The sequence below is a fragment of the Chelon labrosus genome (assembly GCF_963514085.1).
Source record: "Chelon labrosus genome assembly, chromosome: 20".
NCBI classification, from domain to species: domain Eukaryota; kingdom Metazoa; phylum Chordata; class Actinopteri; order Mugiliformes; family Mugilidae; genus Chelon; species Chelon labrosus.
In genome coordinates this window covers 5,734,742-5,749,928 of record NC_140353.1, presented here as the reverse complement: position 1 = coordinate 5,749,928, position 15,187 = coordinate 5,734,742, and the positions used below count along the sequence as shown (strand labels likewise).

The window sequence follows — 15,187 nt, the reverse complement described above, 5'->3', positions numbered from 1 at the left end:
GTCCAATGTTTATCTTAATGTTATTTACAGATTATTGCACTATATAAGACAACTGAAGCCATTTTGAGCCCAAAATCCATTTTTCTTTTTAGTACATACAGTGTCATTCAGACATAAAAATCACAGAGGTTTGCTTTGTGTTTCAGACACAGGTCCAGAACCTTGTGGAGTGGGTGAAAGAGCATGAGGATTACAACAGTGAATTGCAGGAGGTTGAGAAATGGCTTTTACAGATGTCCAGCAGGCTTGTGAGCTCAGACTCCATGCAGACCAGCAGTATGGAGATGGCCACTCAACAACTTGCCCGACACAAGGTGACCAACTACATGCAATACATGAATATTCCCATGTTTTACAGTAATGATACGCTCTTCAAGCGTTTTATTTCCAGCACACGAGCCAGTCGTACATCCTCTGTCTCAATTTAATTGTTTTACATGTTATTTTTAGGCAATAATGGAGGAAATAGCCGGTTTTGAGGAGCGTCTCACCAGCTTGAAGCAGAAGGGAGAAGGTCTTGTTGGCAGCTGTACAGACCAGGTCCAAGCCAAGATTAGTCAACAAGTCCAGGCTCACCAGCAAGGAACCAGAGATAGCTACTCTGCCATCTGCAGCACTGCCCAGCGTGTGAGTAATATATCAACAATTATAGGTCCTCATTTAATCCTTAGTTTTATAAAAATTTCAGAAGATTTCAGGAAAAATGTGGTAAAATCGTTCCTTGTTCAACAGGTCTACCAGAGTCTGGACCGGGAGTTGCAGAAACATGTTAGTCATCAGGACACTCTCCAGCAGTCTCAGACTTGGCTCTCTACGGTACAAGAGGAGCTCCAGCTCAATGATCAGGGACCATCTGGTCTGCAGGAAGCACTGAAGCAGGTATTTAACGCTGAATAGTTTGCCTGGCATTGAATGCGTTAATGCGATTATTTACTATAGTTATTTTTTGGCACACACAGGTGAAACACTATAGAGCCCTTCAGGAGCAGGCCAGCACTTACCTGGACCTGGTGTGTTCTGTGTGTGACCTGTCTGATGATGCCGTGAGGGTGACAGCTGCTGAGGTCCAACGGGTCAAACTCACGGTCAGTAATGATTTACTTTTCTTTTGTGTAAAATAAAAGACAATTCATATTCACTGTAAAAAATATATATATATTACAATGTGTTTGTGCAGATCGAGGAAAGGATGTCCAGTGCTCAGGAGCTATCAGAGGGTTGGAGAGAGATCAAAGACCAGAAACAAGATCTAACCAGCCTGTTCCAGGACATGGAGCAGCAGCTTCTCAGTCTCTCCAGAAGACCGGCAGAGCTGGAGACCAAGATAGCACAAAACATGCTGTCACAAGCCAAGGTAACAGGATCATAACCATCGCACCCTCCACAATGCACACAGAGGCTGACTCATTATTAATCATACCCATTAATCATCTGTTTATTCTTGAGTTTATTAAAAGTAAGATATATTGTATGACTACATGTGTTTTTAACCCTAACGGTAAAGCACAGTGGGCCTAGATGTGAATGTCATTATTATCTAATCCAACATTTTGGCCTGATTGTTAGGGGATTAAAAAGAGATCTACTTAGTGTGTGGAAGTACTTAGGGTTACCACCCAATATATTGCTTCTCACTCAGGAATGCAGCCAGCAACTGCAGTCTAAACAGAGTATCCTGACCAAGATGAGTGAGACTGTGAGCAGATTGACCGGCGGCCAGGACTCTCCAGAGCATGCAGAGCTAGACCGTCTGAACCACTCCTGGCTCGAGCTCTGTCACCAGGCCAGCAAGCTGGAGAGCCAGAGAGGGGAGGACCTGCAGAGATCAAAAGAATACCACGACTGTATTGCTGCAGTGGAGGTGCTGTTTGAACAGGTGTCCAAAGAGTGGGACAATCTGGCCAGGTGTGTTTGTACATAAAGTATTCTATAAGTCAGTATCAGTCATCACATACTTTACATTTCAGCTGTTCTGTCTTTTGACATGGGGACAAATGTCTGTCAAAAGCCAAAAATTAAAAATATTTTGGATGTCTTCCCAAAATAATAATGTTTTAATAGTTTTCTTTTTGATCTGTTTTTTTCCGTGGGACAGAACGGACGCTGAAAGTTCATCTCAGCATTTGGAGGCCTTGCGGAAACTTGCAGTAACTCTGGAAGAACAAAAAGGTGCACTTGAGGACCTGAAGGACCAGAAACAGAAGGTCATCCAACATCTGAACTTGGATGACAAGGAGCTGGTAAAAGAGCAAATCAGCCACTTTGAGCAGCGATGGTCTCAGATGCAAAACCTAATTAAAAGAAAAATCCAGGACTCAGTGGTGACCCTAGAAGACATGAGTCAAGTGGAGGCCCGTTTGAGAGAGGCTCGTGACTGGGCAGAAGAGCAGCAGCCTGCCCTGTCTGAGGCCATGAAAATGAGCCCTCCTCCTGAACTAGCTCAGAGCTTCCTGTTTGACCACCTTAGCATCTGCAGCGAGTTGGAGGCCAAGCAGCTCCTCCTGGCCCAGGCTATGACTGACGCTGACAGGGTGCTAGCGCGGCTGGGCCTCAGTGAGCGGCAGCATTTGCAGCAGCTGATTTCTGACACGCAGTCTGAGGTGGAATCTCTGAGCGTGAAAGTGGTGCAGCGCAGAAAACACCTCAGCAAGGCTTTTACGGAGAGGACACAGTTCCTGATGGCTGTGGGTCAGTCTATATCCTGGGTGCAGCAGAATGAGAAGAAAGCCCAGGCGGAAGAGTACATCGCGTTGCTGCCTGATGACCTAGCCAAGCAGGTCAGAACATGCCGGAACATCCAGAGCAGTCTGAAAGCGTATCAGAGCGAGCTGACGTCCTTGTGGTCGCAGGGGAGAGACTTAATGAGAGACGCCAGCGAGGAAGAGAAGAATGAGATTCTCACAAAGTTGCAGGAGTTGCAAAACATCTTTGACAAAACGCTACACAGATGTGGCCAGAAACTTCAGGAGCTTGAAAAAGTGCTTGTGTCTAGAAAGTATTTCAAGACTGATTTAGAGAAAATATGCCAGTGGCTAAAGCAGGCAGATATAGTCACCTTTCCTGAAATAAATCTAATGGTTGGAGATGCTGAATTGGAAGCACAGCTCCTGAAGTATCAACAGATAATTGAGCAGGCAATTGAATACGAGAACCTCCTCTTAATCGTACAAAGAGCTGGTCAGGAAATATTGCCCACACTGAATGAAGTCGATCACTGCTACTTAGATGAAAAGCTCAACACCCTCCCTCAACAATACAACAGCATATTAGCGCTTGCCAAAGAGAAACAGGAGAAAATTCAGCAGGCCATTCTCACAAGAAACGAGTACACGTCTTTCATAGATGTCACTCACAAAGCTCTGAAAGAGCTTGAGGAGCAGTACAATAATCTGGGGACACAGCCTGTAGGCTTGCAAACAGAGGAGGTTGTCAGCTTGCAGAGTGATTACAAAGCAATTCAGACGGATCTCAGCAACCTGGGTCTAGCTGTGAGCGAACTGAACCAGAAGAAAGAGGGATTTCGCAGCACCGGGCAACCATGGCGCCCAGAGGAGATGACCCAACTCGTGAGCTTGTACAATGGATTAAAGAGGCTGGTGGAACAAAAAGTCGAGCATCTGGATGAAACCTTGGAGTCGTTCGAGGATCACAAGGCGATGGCTATGCAAGTTGACTCTGAGTTAAAGGCCACCAAAGAGCAGCTGGTTAAAGTGAATGCAGAGGCGCAGTCGGCTGAGGAGAGGCTGAAAAACTACCACGCTCTGGCGGGGAGTCTCCAGAGCGCCAACTCTCACTTGTCAAGGCTCATGGAGCAAATGGACACTCTCGCCCCTCGTGTGGACCAAGCAGCACATGACGCCTCTAAAGAGCAAGTGGTGCTGTGGCAAGAGGAACTGCGATCTCTGCAGGCCGCAGTAGGGGATCTGATTGAAGAATGCGAGAACAGGTTCGTCCAAAGTAAAGACTTTGAGACTGAGATGAAAAGGACTCTGGACTGGCTGCAGCAGGTCAGGGATGAACTGGACTGTGCCGTGATTGTGGATGTCAGAGTGGAGAAGGTGCAGGAGGAGATCAGGAAGCAGCAAATCATGCAGGAGGAAGTACAATCCAGACTGAGAATCGTGGCCGCTCTTAGTAGCAGGGAAAAGCAGGAGTTTGTCAGCGCCAATGAGCTTGTCCCAGTCCATGTAGACACGAGTTTAGAAGAAATGGCAAAGCTGCAGGCAGACGTTCAGAAAGCACTGAGCTTCAAACAGGTGGGACAATCTTACACTAAATATTTAAACAATGTGAAATGTTATTAGTAGTATTTCCCTCAAAGCAATAATATTTTCTTGTTTACTTTTGTGAAAGATCACTCTGGAGGACGCCTTGGTGTTGTGTCAGAAATACCACTTCAGGATGCAGTCGGCCTGCGAATGGCTGGAGGATGCCGTGTCTTTCTTGCAGCAAGCTAGCTTGGGTGTGGATGTAGAGAACTATGAAGAGTGCCTTCGGCAGCAGGGAGACATCCTGGCCACAGAGCAGGAGTTTCTCATCCACCTGGAGGAGCTGCAGACGCTGCTTCCTCAGCTGGAGAACCTGGTCAACCCGACAGCCAAAGAGCAGCTGAGGGTGAGTGTGGAATCGGCAAAGCAGAGAGGCGTGGAGGTCCGAGATCAGCTCCAGTGTCACCAGGATGTCCTTCACAGGTAACGAGAAGCGATAATACAATCCGCAGTGCCTTGTTGTTGTTGATGGTGGAATTTTATACTGTAATTTATTTTTATCTCAGCTGTGTGACCCAGTGGAAGTCGTACCAGGAGGCAAGGCAGACTGTTATTGAGCTCATGAATGAGGCTGAAAAGAAGCTGACTGAATTCTCTACTGCAAAGGCAGCCACGAGCCAGGAAGCTGAAGACAAGCTATGCAGTCACCGGGTATGAGAAGCCAAATCTTTCATTATTATATTGTTTCCTCATAAAAATAGGCAGCACTGGCACATGTAATTAACTGTCTCTTAATTTTGTCAGTCCCTTGTATCACTGGTGAATGGCTTCCAAGAAAAGCTGAGCGGTTTAGAGGAACAAGCTGCTCAGCTGGAGCTGGTGGGGAGCGACGCCAGCAAGGCCACCATCAGCCGCTCAATGACCACAGTGTGGCAGCGGTGGACACGGCTACGCAGTGTGGCACGAGGACAAGAGAGAGTGCTAGAGGACACGGCACAGGAATGGAGGACTTTCAGGGAGAAGGTACGCAGTGAGCCAATTATTTCTTCACAATTATATACAAATATAGAAGACTTACATGAATGTTTAACTTTTTTTTATAGATGGTGAAGGTTAGAGCCGTCGCTGATGAGCTCCAAAGTCGTTTCCCTGACAGTGCTGTGGAGAAGGCTTCCAAAGCCACTCTGCAATCTCTGTTAGACCAGCATGACTTGCTGAGCCAAGACTTGGAGCGGGAACTGTCCTCCCTCACACTGCTGCGCCAGTACGCCCTCAGCCTGCTGCACGACGTGGAAGTGCCTTCACCAACAAATGAGCAAGACGAGCTGCCCAGTCTGAAGGAGATCAGAGCTGTGCAAGACAAAATGGAAAGGTAGTAACAAGACTTGAAGAGGATTCTACACTAAAGATGCATTTGTTGTTTTTAAAGCGAATGGCTTTGATTAAATGAAAATTAATAAACACAGACTTTTAGCAGATTGTGCTCTTTAAAAATTAACTTATATTTTGCATTTGTAATGTGTTTTCCTCCAGCCTCTTGACACAGTCCAGGACCAAGCGGGCGCAGACAGCTCAGGAACTGAGAGACAGAGAAGAAGTGGAGAAGGAACTCAGTGTTGTTAAAGCCTGGATCCAGGAAACCAGGGAACTTCTTCTCAATCCCACACCAGACATTGATTCTCTGCTGCAGGAGCTAGAGGTATTTAATATATATGCCTATATCTTCCAAAAAGAGAAATACTGAATATATAACATCCAGGAAGACAATTTGTTAAGACGTCTAAGGAACATTAAATGGGTCTTCTGTCGCGTGTAGGTTGTCCATGGAGAGGTGATCAATTATCGTCAGAATGTGGATAAATTAGCGGAGCAACAACAGAGCAAGTACCTGGATCTTTACACTATCCTCCCTTCAGAAATCTCCATGCAACTTGCAGAGGTCTCGCTTGCATTGGGTGCTATTGAGGATCAGGTATTGTTTCCTATTAACAAACTAAGATATAAATAAGATATAGATTAGCTTGTTTTAAAAATTCTCTGAGGCATGATTTGTTTTCTTTACTATTTTCCAGGTTCTCTCTAAAGAGAGAGAAAATCAGAAAAACAGAGAGATAAAGGAGGACTTCAGCTCCAGGATCCATGACATGTCCGAGAAACTCAAAGCTATTTCCAATAAATTTAAAGAAAAATCTCCAGATGTTGACCATGCCAAAGAAGAGGTCAAAGTAGGTTAAAGACTTTTACATGGTTTTATTGTGTTTGTGTAATGTAACTGGAACTGAAATATTTCTTTAATTGCAATCGTTTATTAACTTCTTTCCTTTTCTCAGAGCCTTTTTGAGGACTTGGACTCCTGCGGTCGTACTCTCTCTGAGCTGGATGCCTCTGTACAAGAGTTTGGCCGCAGAAACCCTCTGCTGGCCAAGCAGCTGAGTGACGCCATCACCAAGCTATCAGAGATGCATCACCACACCACACGACTAGCGGACTGTAGGAACAACTGGCTCAAAAAGGTTCGTTTTTTCCGCCTTTTGCATCAGCAGGTTTGTGAAAACAGCCAACACACTTTAATCTTTCTTATCTTGACTCTTCAGGCTGTCTGCTATTTAGATGAGTATAATGAGATGCTGGACTTTATTGTGAGGTGGTCGGAGAAAGCCAAGAGCCTGGTGAGGGCGAATATCATCTGGAACTCCTCAGTTCATCTGCAAGAGCAGATCCGGTTGTACCAGGTGAGTTTGGGGATTTTAATCTTAATATGACAATTTTAATGAAGGGCAGTTGCAGCTTCATTTGTCTAAGGTGGATTGTCTGTTAAAGGGAATGACCCTGTGACCCTTTGTGCTCTTACCACAAGGAAACCATACCACACATGTCTTTTATTCACCTACCTTGTTGTCCCATGCTTAGGCTGTCCTGCGTGAGTCTCGAGAGCTCCACGGAGATCTGGAGTCCATGGCAGAGAAAGTAGAGCTTCTCTCTGAGGTGCTGCAGGTTGAGTCTATGAGCCAGCAGGTCTGTGAACTCAGTCGACACACTGAAGAGCTTCAACAAAGCATCAAGATACGGCTGCAGAGCCTGCAGGATGCAGACAAGGTACAGACAAACATCTTAACTGTTTTACTTGTTCGTAGCATTTATAAAACAAAAGGAGTATTAATCCTTGTAGCTCATACCTTGTGTTAAATAAATAATTTACATCCTCAGAGTATGGAAGCCCTGGAGCATGAAGTTAAGGCCTTACACGTTGCTCTGGAGCAGGTCCAAGCCACACTAACTTCACCTGAGTTGGCACGCCAAAGCCTGAAAGAACAGCTCACTCAGAGACAGGTAAACTGTACAACATTAAATAATCCATGATCTGGTCTGCATGTTTTTATAGAGCACCTCGAATGGACACTTTGCATGTTGTAGCTTGTAAACTCAATGTAAACTGTTATTTTTTTTAATTTTATTTGCAGCGTCTCTTGGCAGATATGGAGAGCTTCAAGCAGCAGGTGCAGTCAGTGCAGCTGTGTCAGAGTGCTCTGCAGGTCCCAGAGGAAGTGATGCCCAACCTCGCCATCTGTCGTACAGCTTTGCGTCTGCAGCAAGAAGCCAGTCAGTTGCAGCACGTGGCCATTCAGCAATGCAACATCCTACAGGTACAGTTGGGGGCGCTATTTCTGCCGCACTGTAACTACATATTTTCGTCAGTCATGCATTACAATACATCTTGAGTCACAGAGCTTTGAAAGTAACTATCAATAACAAAGTAATTTCATCTTTTATTCAGGAGGCAGTGGTGCAGTACGAGCAATACGAACAGGAAGTGAGAGAGCTTCAGGGGCTGATAGAGGAAGCACATCGGGTCATTCAGGACCGACCAATCCCCAGCAGCAACATCCAGGAGCTACAAGCCCAGATCCTTCACCATGAAGTACGATACCATAATATACTCACTTAATCTCTTTTTTTTTCTTGTAAATTATTCAATACAGGCATAACAAATAAATTTGACATGCTAGCATATTATTTTAAATCCACGTGAAAATTTATTTGACATGTGAATTGAATATGAAAAGGATTAGACATCAAACCTTTGCCAAGTAGTGGCACCAGAATAAATACACATCCACTGTGCTGCTACATCTGTATTCAGAGCAACCATTCTGTCTTTTTATAGCACTGTCTATATGGCATGTTAAATACCTCATAAGGGCATAATAAATATTGTCTGTGGTTTTGTATTTTTTTAGGAACTTGCCCAAAAGATCAAAGGCTACCAGGAGCAAATTGCCTCACTAAATTCAAAATGCAAAATGCTGGCAGTGAAGGCCAAGCACGCCACCATGTTACTAACAGTAACCGACGTAGAGGTTCTACCTGAGGGCCTGCAGGAGATGGAAGCAGAGAAATCCAAGAAATCTTCAGCCCAGGCCGTCATGGTGAGAGAGCGTCATCTACCAAATAACACGCTGCTTCTGATAACGCTGATAACCTCTCGACCCATGCTGCTATTTCTGGCTTTAACTGAAAGACTTTTATTCCTTTTAAACCCTTGCACACAATTAATATTTTCCATTTCACCTTGCATGTCTGCGTTTCTGTTAATGTTCTTGCATGGCGCGTCAGATGACGGCTGGCCGCTGTCACACCCTGCTGTCACCTGTAACTGAGGAGTCTGGGGAGGAGTGCACTAACAGTGAGGTGTCTTCACCTCCTGTGTGTCGTTCTCCTTCTCCTTTCACTCACACTGAAGCCACTGTAACCAAGGTATCCTCTCTCTTCCTCTTGACAGCTTTTCCTCTAGGATCTGGTCTTTCAGCAGAAGTGCAGATAGATTCAAATCCTTCTCTTGTTTTTCTGTAATATTTCCTCTGTTAACTGTTTAGCTAAATACAACACTCAATTAACAAATGCTATAAAACTAAATGCACTAATCATGCACTATATTCTCCACTTGCACATTTATCATGACTAACAGTAAATGTGGGGTTTTATAAAAGTATTTCTGTCTGATTACTGTGCTAACTACTAATGGAGCTGTTTGAATGTTTTTGTTTTTTTTAGGCGGGACGAGGAACACTCACTAGAGCTCCGATCCAAGAATTATATGACCCAACATTTGAGTCTGTGGCCAACCTAGATGATCTGCAGCGCTCATGGGAGACTTTAAAGAATGTGGTATGTGAAAGACCTCACCTTCTGTGTTCTGGTTAGACACCTTTGAAATAAATTAAACAAAACCTCAAATCACAAAGAATTTCAGTCTTACCTCTTTCTAACTAATTGACTTACAGATCAGTGAGAAGCAGAGATCTTTGTATGAAGCTCTGGAGAAGCAGCAGCATTACCAAGGTTCCCTCCAATCAATCTCTTCTAAAATGGAAGCCTTGGAGGCCAAACTCAGTGAGCCGCTGGAGACAGATAAAAGTCCCGATAGCCACATGATGGGACAGCAGGTGAGTCCTACACATAAATCTACATGCACCTGTATGCATGAAAAGATTTTGCTTACCTTTAATTTTTCCGTGCAGGCTCTGATAGACGAGATCCAAAGTGTGCAGGAAGAGATTGACCGGCTCCAGACGAGCTTCACGGAGGAGCTTGCTGCCGATTCTGTGGACTCAGACATGGCTGACCAGCTCGCCATGCAGGCCTCCCTCGCCGTGTTAGCTGAGAGGATGGCCACTATCCGCATGAAGGCTTCAGGGAAACAACAACTACTGGAGGTAGTGAAAATTGTAAATGTACATCACTGCTAATAATAGTTAATAGTTGTGTGTTATTTATAAATTGTGGCCCGTTTCAGGAGCGCGTCAGTGACCGCCTGGAAGGTCAGCGCCACGAACAGGCCATACAGCTTTATCAGACTCAGGCAGATAATTTGGACCAATGGTTGGCCAGAATGCGCATTGCTGTGAACTCCATCCTCCAACTTAAACCTGAAGAGGAGACAGAAATGGAGGATCAGCTCACTGAATGTCAAGTAAGAGCTCCCCCTGCTGTCCATTCATTACACTCAATTAATGCAACCATTCACACTTACCATATTTTAATAAATATGAATGAATTTATGAATATGAACATATGAAGTCATTTAATAATACATATGTAATATCAGATTAGAATATCAGGGATGGCACAAGCAGCTACAGAGGACTGTTCAGTCATTATCTCTTTTCACGACACTGGCAGTGGATTATTTACATACATCTCCTTATCTTTAAATATTTAGTTTCTTATTATATATGGATTATCCCAGGGGTCAGGGACCTCTCAGTGGGTAAACAAGAGCATTAGTGGGGCTGGATGGGCATTCAGACGGTTGGAGTCCTAAGCGACTGCAGCACTAGTCTTAAGCAGATTATGCAGATTTCTTTGGAGAGGGGTGTGTTCGAAGCTCAGTGAGGAGTAGTCAGGAATGGTGGCTTTCAGACGATTACTGGAACCGGATCTTTTGATTGGTTCTGGTCACAAAGCTGCTAGAATATTCAAGTAGGAGAATCCTGGAGTACAGGGAGGGTAAGGCGGGAGGGTGGGACAGTTACTCGCTGTGTCGGAATAACTTTCTGAAGCTACTGATTGCAGAGGAGTGGCAATGCTACAAACAAATGTTTCTCAAATCATTGGATCAAAATTCACTGATGGGCTTTGACAACTGGTCTGAGCTCAGAATGGTGTTGTACACAGAAGACTTGCATTTGCGTTTGAGTGAGAGCATGTATGCTGCAGAGCATGGAGCGTGAAGGATTAGCGGTAATATGTCGCACAGGAGGCGAGGCTGGAGAGGTGGGCCAAGGATGAGAGCTCTCTCTGTCCTGTGGCCAGGGAAAGCTGCTGGTGTAGGGGCCTCTTCTAGACCTGGCGGGCCTGTCGTGCAGCGGGGAGGAGCCCCCTGTAGATGGTGAGACGTCATGTTTGAGCTGGCTTCTCTCCTTCTGCTGCTGCAGAACATGCTGCTGGAGATTGAAGAGAAGGTGTCGGCCCTCTCTGAGCTGTCCGTGCACAGTGAGAACCTGCTGCTGGAGGGCCGGACGGACACCAGGGAGGAAGCTGAACATTTGACCAGGAAGTTACGCACGTTGAAGGGTGGTTTGCTGGAGCTGCAGAGGATGCTACAAGACAAGCAAATTAACATTCAGGTGCGATGAATAACTGGTTTAAATGTTGACATATGCTAATTCATTTCAGTTTTATTAAAAAATGTTATGTCGCGTCATTAAGAAGATTTTTTTCTTGCATTTTCTTTTGCCCCTAAGAAATGTTGTGAATAAAAATGTTATCAGTGCATTTGATGGGCCTGCTTACTCGCTGATGTGTGTTTCTTAAAGTTTGCTTCTTTTGTAATAAACCGTCTTGGTTCTACAGGGTTCTCTTCAGGAGCAAGAAGACAGTGAATCAGACTCAAGTCTCTCTCAGAGTCCCAGTGTGCAGGACTGGCTGGCCCAGGCCCGGACCACACGATCCCAACAGCACCAAGACAGCCTTCAGAGGCAGAGGGTAATTTTGACATTGGGTTTTCTAACTCTGTTTAAGCACTTCTGTATTGCAATGCAAACTACAACCTCTATTATGATTCGAAAGCTTTGCGTAGTCACATAGACTGTACAATCTGACATGGTTGTTGCGTTGCATGTTTTCTCCTGGAGGAACTGGAGGAGCAGCTCGCAGAGCAGAAAAAGCTGCTTCAGTCAGTTGCTAGTAGAGGAGAGGAGATCCTCATCCAGCAGGCCTCGCCCAGCAGTCTCAGGTATTTATACATGTATACAAATAGAACTAAAATCTACTAGTAAATTGATGGCTTAACGTTTGTTGTGGAGGATTAATTAATTCATTTTTTTGTCACTCTTCAGTACAACAGAGCCATTTTCACCAGCAGCTTTGGCTGAGAGGGAAACTCAGGCTGGACGGGAGCAGATGAGGCAGAGATGGGAGAGTCTGAGACTAGAGCTAAAAACTAAACTGCAGCTCCTGCAGAAAACCCTGGAGCAGGACCACAAGCAGCCGGTACAAAGCCCTGTGGTTTTGTTATTGTAAGCTTGCAGTAATAATAGAAAAGACCACAGACTGTTGATGACAGTTGTGTACTTCTTTTTTTCTCAGGTTTTTTCCAGAGCTTCTCGTGTGACCACAGCTGGGTCACTGTTTAAAGGAGACACCCAGGCGGACAAATCCTCCCTGAAGACTCTGTACGATAACTTCAGACAGACAGTAGAAGACATGACCGCTCAGGTTTTGGCATTTCTATGTTTAAACCGTACATTTTAACACTCTCATTGCAGAGCGTCTTAGTAGCAGCAAAGAATTCAGACGTCAGTCTAAGCATGTTGCATTAATCTACATCATTCTGATGTGTTCGTAGCCTGGTGGTGGTGAGACACAGGTGCCGCAGATGGAACAGCAGCTCTACACAGCTGTGTCATCCACCTCCTCCTGGCTGGATGGTGTGGAGAACAACGTTTTCTCTGGCTCAGTGCTGCTGGCTGAAAACGCAGAGACCCAGCTACAGAAGCAGGAGGTACAAATAGCTTTTATTAACTGATGCAAGTTTAAAATATTCTGTATACAAGGTGATATGTCTATAGAGCAATATTGAGCTGATGGTCTGGAGTGACTGGAAAAAAAAGTATTAAAAAAAGGAAATCTATATTTCTCATTGCAATGTAAAACGATAAGCAAACTGTAATTTGATCAACGCTGACGTTGTGTGTTTTTATAGCTCTGTATTTTCTTTTGAATAAATCTGCAGAACTTGGAGAACGATGTGAGGCATATGACAGAGGAGGTGAAATTCAGTCAGGCTCTGTTAGCCGGCTCCTCGGGGTTGAGACACGAAGACCGAGTGCTGCTGGAGGACAACCTCGACTGTCTCAAAGAGAGATTAGGAGCCCTGGGCTGTGCTCTGGGACAGCGCTGTGACCACATGAGGACCAGAGCACATGAGCTCACGGCCTACCAGGTTTGACTTTTAAATTTTCTTTATTTATATGTAGAAAATGTATTTTTTTCTATTGTGTAAAGTCACTTAATGTGTATTGCACATATTAATATAAATGCTTTTGTCTGACAGACTGAATTGCAGCTCCTCCAAACTTCTTTAATTGAGACCAAATGCCAGATACTTCAAGCCCTAGCGGGAGCAATGGACCGACCAGCCTCAAAACAACTGGAGGTAATGCAAACATTAACTTCATGCACTCAGACTGATCTCTAATGGTCTCCCATAAAAGCTCACAGGGAGCAAGAAAATTACTTTGATTGTTATTCATTCACGTCCCTTCCTTCTCTCAGGTCATCGCCAGCGCAGAGGAGAGCCTGAAAGACTTTGAACAGAGAATCACCGAACTTAAAACCAGAGGAGCAGCTCTCCAGGCAGATCAGCTATCAACAAACAAACTGCTGAAACTACAGGTAACACACATCACTCATGATTTCCACAAAGATTAGCTCAGACGGAAATCTTTGTAGTGGTTTTTACTTCTGAATGTACCACGAGGAAATTGCAATCAGATTAAACATGCAGTGTTTTTTCTGTGTCTTTCTAGGATTCTTACGAGGAGCTGATGATGACAGTGGGTTCCCGGCGTAGTGGGTTGAACCAGAACATGGCTCTGAAGGAGCAGTACGAGCGTGCCCTGCAGGACCTGACTGACCTGGTGGACACAGCTAAGGACAAGATGGCTGCCGATCAGAGAATCGTCGCCAGCTCCATGGAGGAAGTTCAGAATCACCTGGACAAACATAAGGTATCATCAGCTTGGAACTTTTCTACACTTAATGGAGGTCATCAGTAACTCTGTGAGACACTGAACCGAACCTGTAGGACTGCATGAGACACGCTATGAAGGACAATACTGTGGTGGTAATGTTTGTGTTTGTGTGTGTCTAGGAGTTCTTCCAGGGTCTAGAGTCCCACATGATTCTCACAGAAACATACTTCAGGAAGATCAGCGGCCTGATGCTTCCCAAAGAGAGCCAAACCCTGGAAGAGACACTGGCTGAGGCTCAGAGCGTCCTCAAAGAGGCACACAGCAAAGGAGTTGAGCTGGAGTGTATCCTGGAGGTAAGATAGGGTACAAGGCATGATAACCCCGATCTGTCTTCAGTGTCTGTGTTTGAAATGCATGAACATACTTCGGCCTCTTCTAACTTCAAAGAAAGAAAGACGAAATTGAAGAGACACAGCTTCAAAAACAACGAACTTGATAAGCCCATCTCTTTTCAGACTTGGTGCCGTTTGATGCAGGACTACCAGAGTCTGAACCGACAACTGGAGGCAGTTGAAGGGAGCATGCCTTCTGTTGGCCTAGTGGAAGAAACTGAAGAAAGACTTTTGGACAGAATCTCGCTGTATCAGGTACAAAATGACATCAGCTGAGATTTTTAAAAGCTGAAATTGAATTGGATGTAATAACATGAGCTATTTTAGATTTAGTTGCACGTTTCTGGATGTATTTCTAGATTCATTTCAGTCAAGATTCAACCACCTTTCTCCACATGGCTCTGGTTGCAAAATGCTTAGAGACACTCTTTCAAGCCCACTTTTTCTCTTTGCTCCTCTTCCTTTCTCTGTCCAGGGCCTGAAGGGGAGACTGACGGAGCACCAACACAAGCTGTACCAGGTGCTGGACGAGGGCAAACATCTCTTGCTGTCAGTTTGCTGCCCCGCCCTGGAGAATCAACTCGCACTGTTAGGGGAACACTGGCTCAACAACACGGCCAAGGTCAACAAGGAACTACAACGCCTTGAGGCCATCCTGAAACACTGGACCAGGTCAGGAACAGAGCTGCCTTCTCACACTACATAAAAATAGATGATATTTATTATTACATTGCATCATTTTTTTATTGCAGGTATCAGAGGGAGTGTGCAGAGATGTGTGAATGGCTGCAGTCTGCTCTGGAGCGTCTGGAGTTTTGGAATACGCAGGCGGTCTTAGTCCCACAAGAGCTCGAAACTGTCAGAGACCATCTCTCAGCTTTCCTTGTGAGGC

The 15,187-nt window shown here is 45.0% G+C and overlaps 1 protein-coding gene across 9 annotated transcripts in view; it reads left to right on the top strand.

Moving 5' to 3' along the window:
• Positions 1–15,187, top strand: part of syne1b (spectrin repeat containing, nuclear envelope 1b) — a 69,678-nt gene that overhangs the window by 37,323 nt on the left and 17,168 nt on the right. For 5 of the 9 annotated variants that reach the window (XM_084568814.1, XM_084568817.1, XM_084568815.1 and 2 more), the window contains 38 exons: positions 147–314; positions 451–627; positions 733–879; positions 960–1,085; positions 1,178–1,354; positions 1,640–1,905; positions 2,096–4,256; positions 4,354–4,691; positions 4,775–4,919; positions 5,013–5,231; positions 5,312–5,580; positions 5,742–5,907; positions 6,025–6,180; positions 6,281–6,433; positions 6,539–6,721; positions 6,803–6,940; positions 7,119–7,304; positions 7,416–7,538; positions 7,670–7,852; positions 7,984–8,127; positions 8,447–8,635; positions 9,261–9,374; positions 9,491–9,922; positions 10,003–10,179; positions 11,144–11,335; positions 11,562–11,693; positions 11,843–11,943; positions 12,047–12,200; positions 12,297–12,425; positions 12,556–12,711; positions 12,943–13,152; positions 13,264–13,365; positions 13,485–13,604; positions 13,739–13,939; positions 14,083–14,256; positions 14,419–14,550; positions 14,771–14,967; positions 15,048–15,180. In XM_084568814.1, coding sequence (XP_084424940.1) covers positions 147–314; positions 451–627; positions 733–879; positions 960–1,085; positions 1,178–1,354; positions 1,640–1,905; positions 2,096–4,256; positions 4,354–4,691; positions 4,775–4,919; positions 5,013–5,231; positions 5,312–5,580; positions 5,742–5,907; positions 6,025–6,180; positions 6,281–6,433; positions 6,539–6,721; positions 6,803–6,940; positions 7,119–7,304; positions 7,416–7,538; positions 7,670–7,852; positions 7,984–8,127; positions 8,447–8,635; positions 9,261–9,374; positions 9,491–9,922; positions 10,003–10,179; positions 11,144–11,335; positions 11,562–11,693; positions 11,843–11,943; positions 12,047–12,200; positions 12,297–12,425; positions 12,556–12,711; positions 12,943–13,152; positions 13,264–13,365; positions 13,485–13,604; positions 13,739–13,939; positions 14,083–14,256; positions 14,419–14,550; positions 14,771–14,967; positions 15,048–15,180 — 8,670 coding nt within the window. Of the gene's footprint in view, positions 1–146; positions 315–450; positions 628–732; positions 880–959; positions 1,086–1,177; positions 1,355–1,639; positions 1,906–2,095; positions 4,257–4,353; positions 4,692–4,774; positions 4,920–5,012; positions 5,232–5,311; positions 5,581–5,741; positions 5,908–6,024; positions 6,181–6,280; positions 6,434–6,538; positions 6,722–6,802; positions 6,941–7,118; positions 7,305–7,415; positions 7,539–7,669; positions 7,853–7,983; positions 8,128–8,446; positions 8,636–8,822; positions 8,964–9,260; positions 9,375–9,490; positions 9,923–10,002; positions 10,180–11,143; positions 11,336–11,561; positions 11,694–11,842; positions 11,944–12,046; positions 12,201–12,296; positions 12,426–12,555; positions 12,712–12,942; positions 13,153–13,263; positions 13,366–13,484; positions 13,605–13,738; positions 13,940–14,082; positions 14,257–14,418; positions 14,551–14,770; positions 14,968–15,047; positions 15,181–15,187 lie in introns of all 9 variants that reach the window. The other 4 variants (XM_084568821.1, XM_084568820.1, XM_084568818.1 and 1 more) reach the window with 2 other exon arrangements.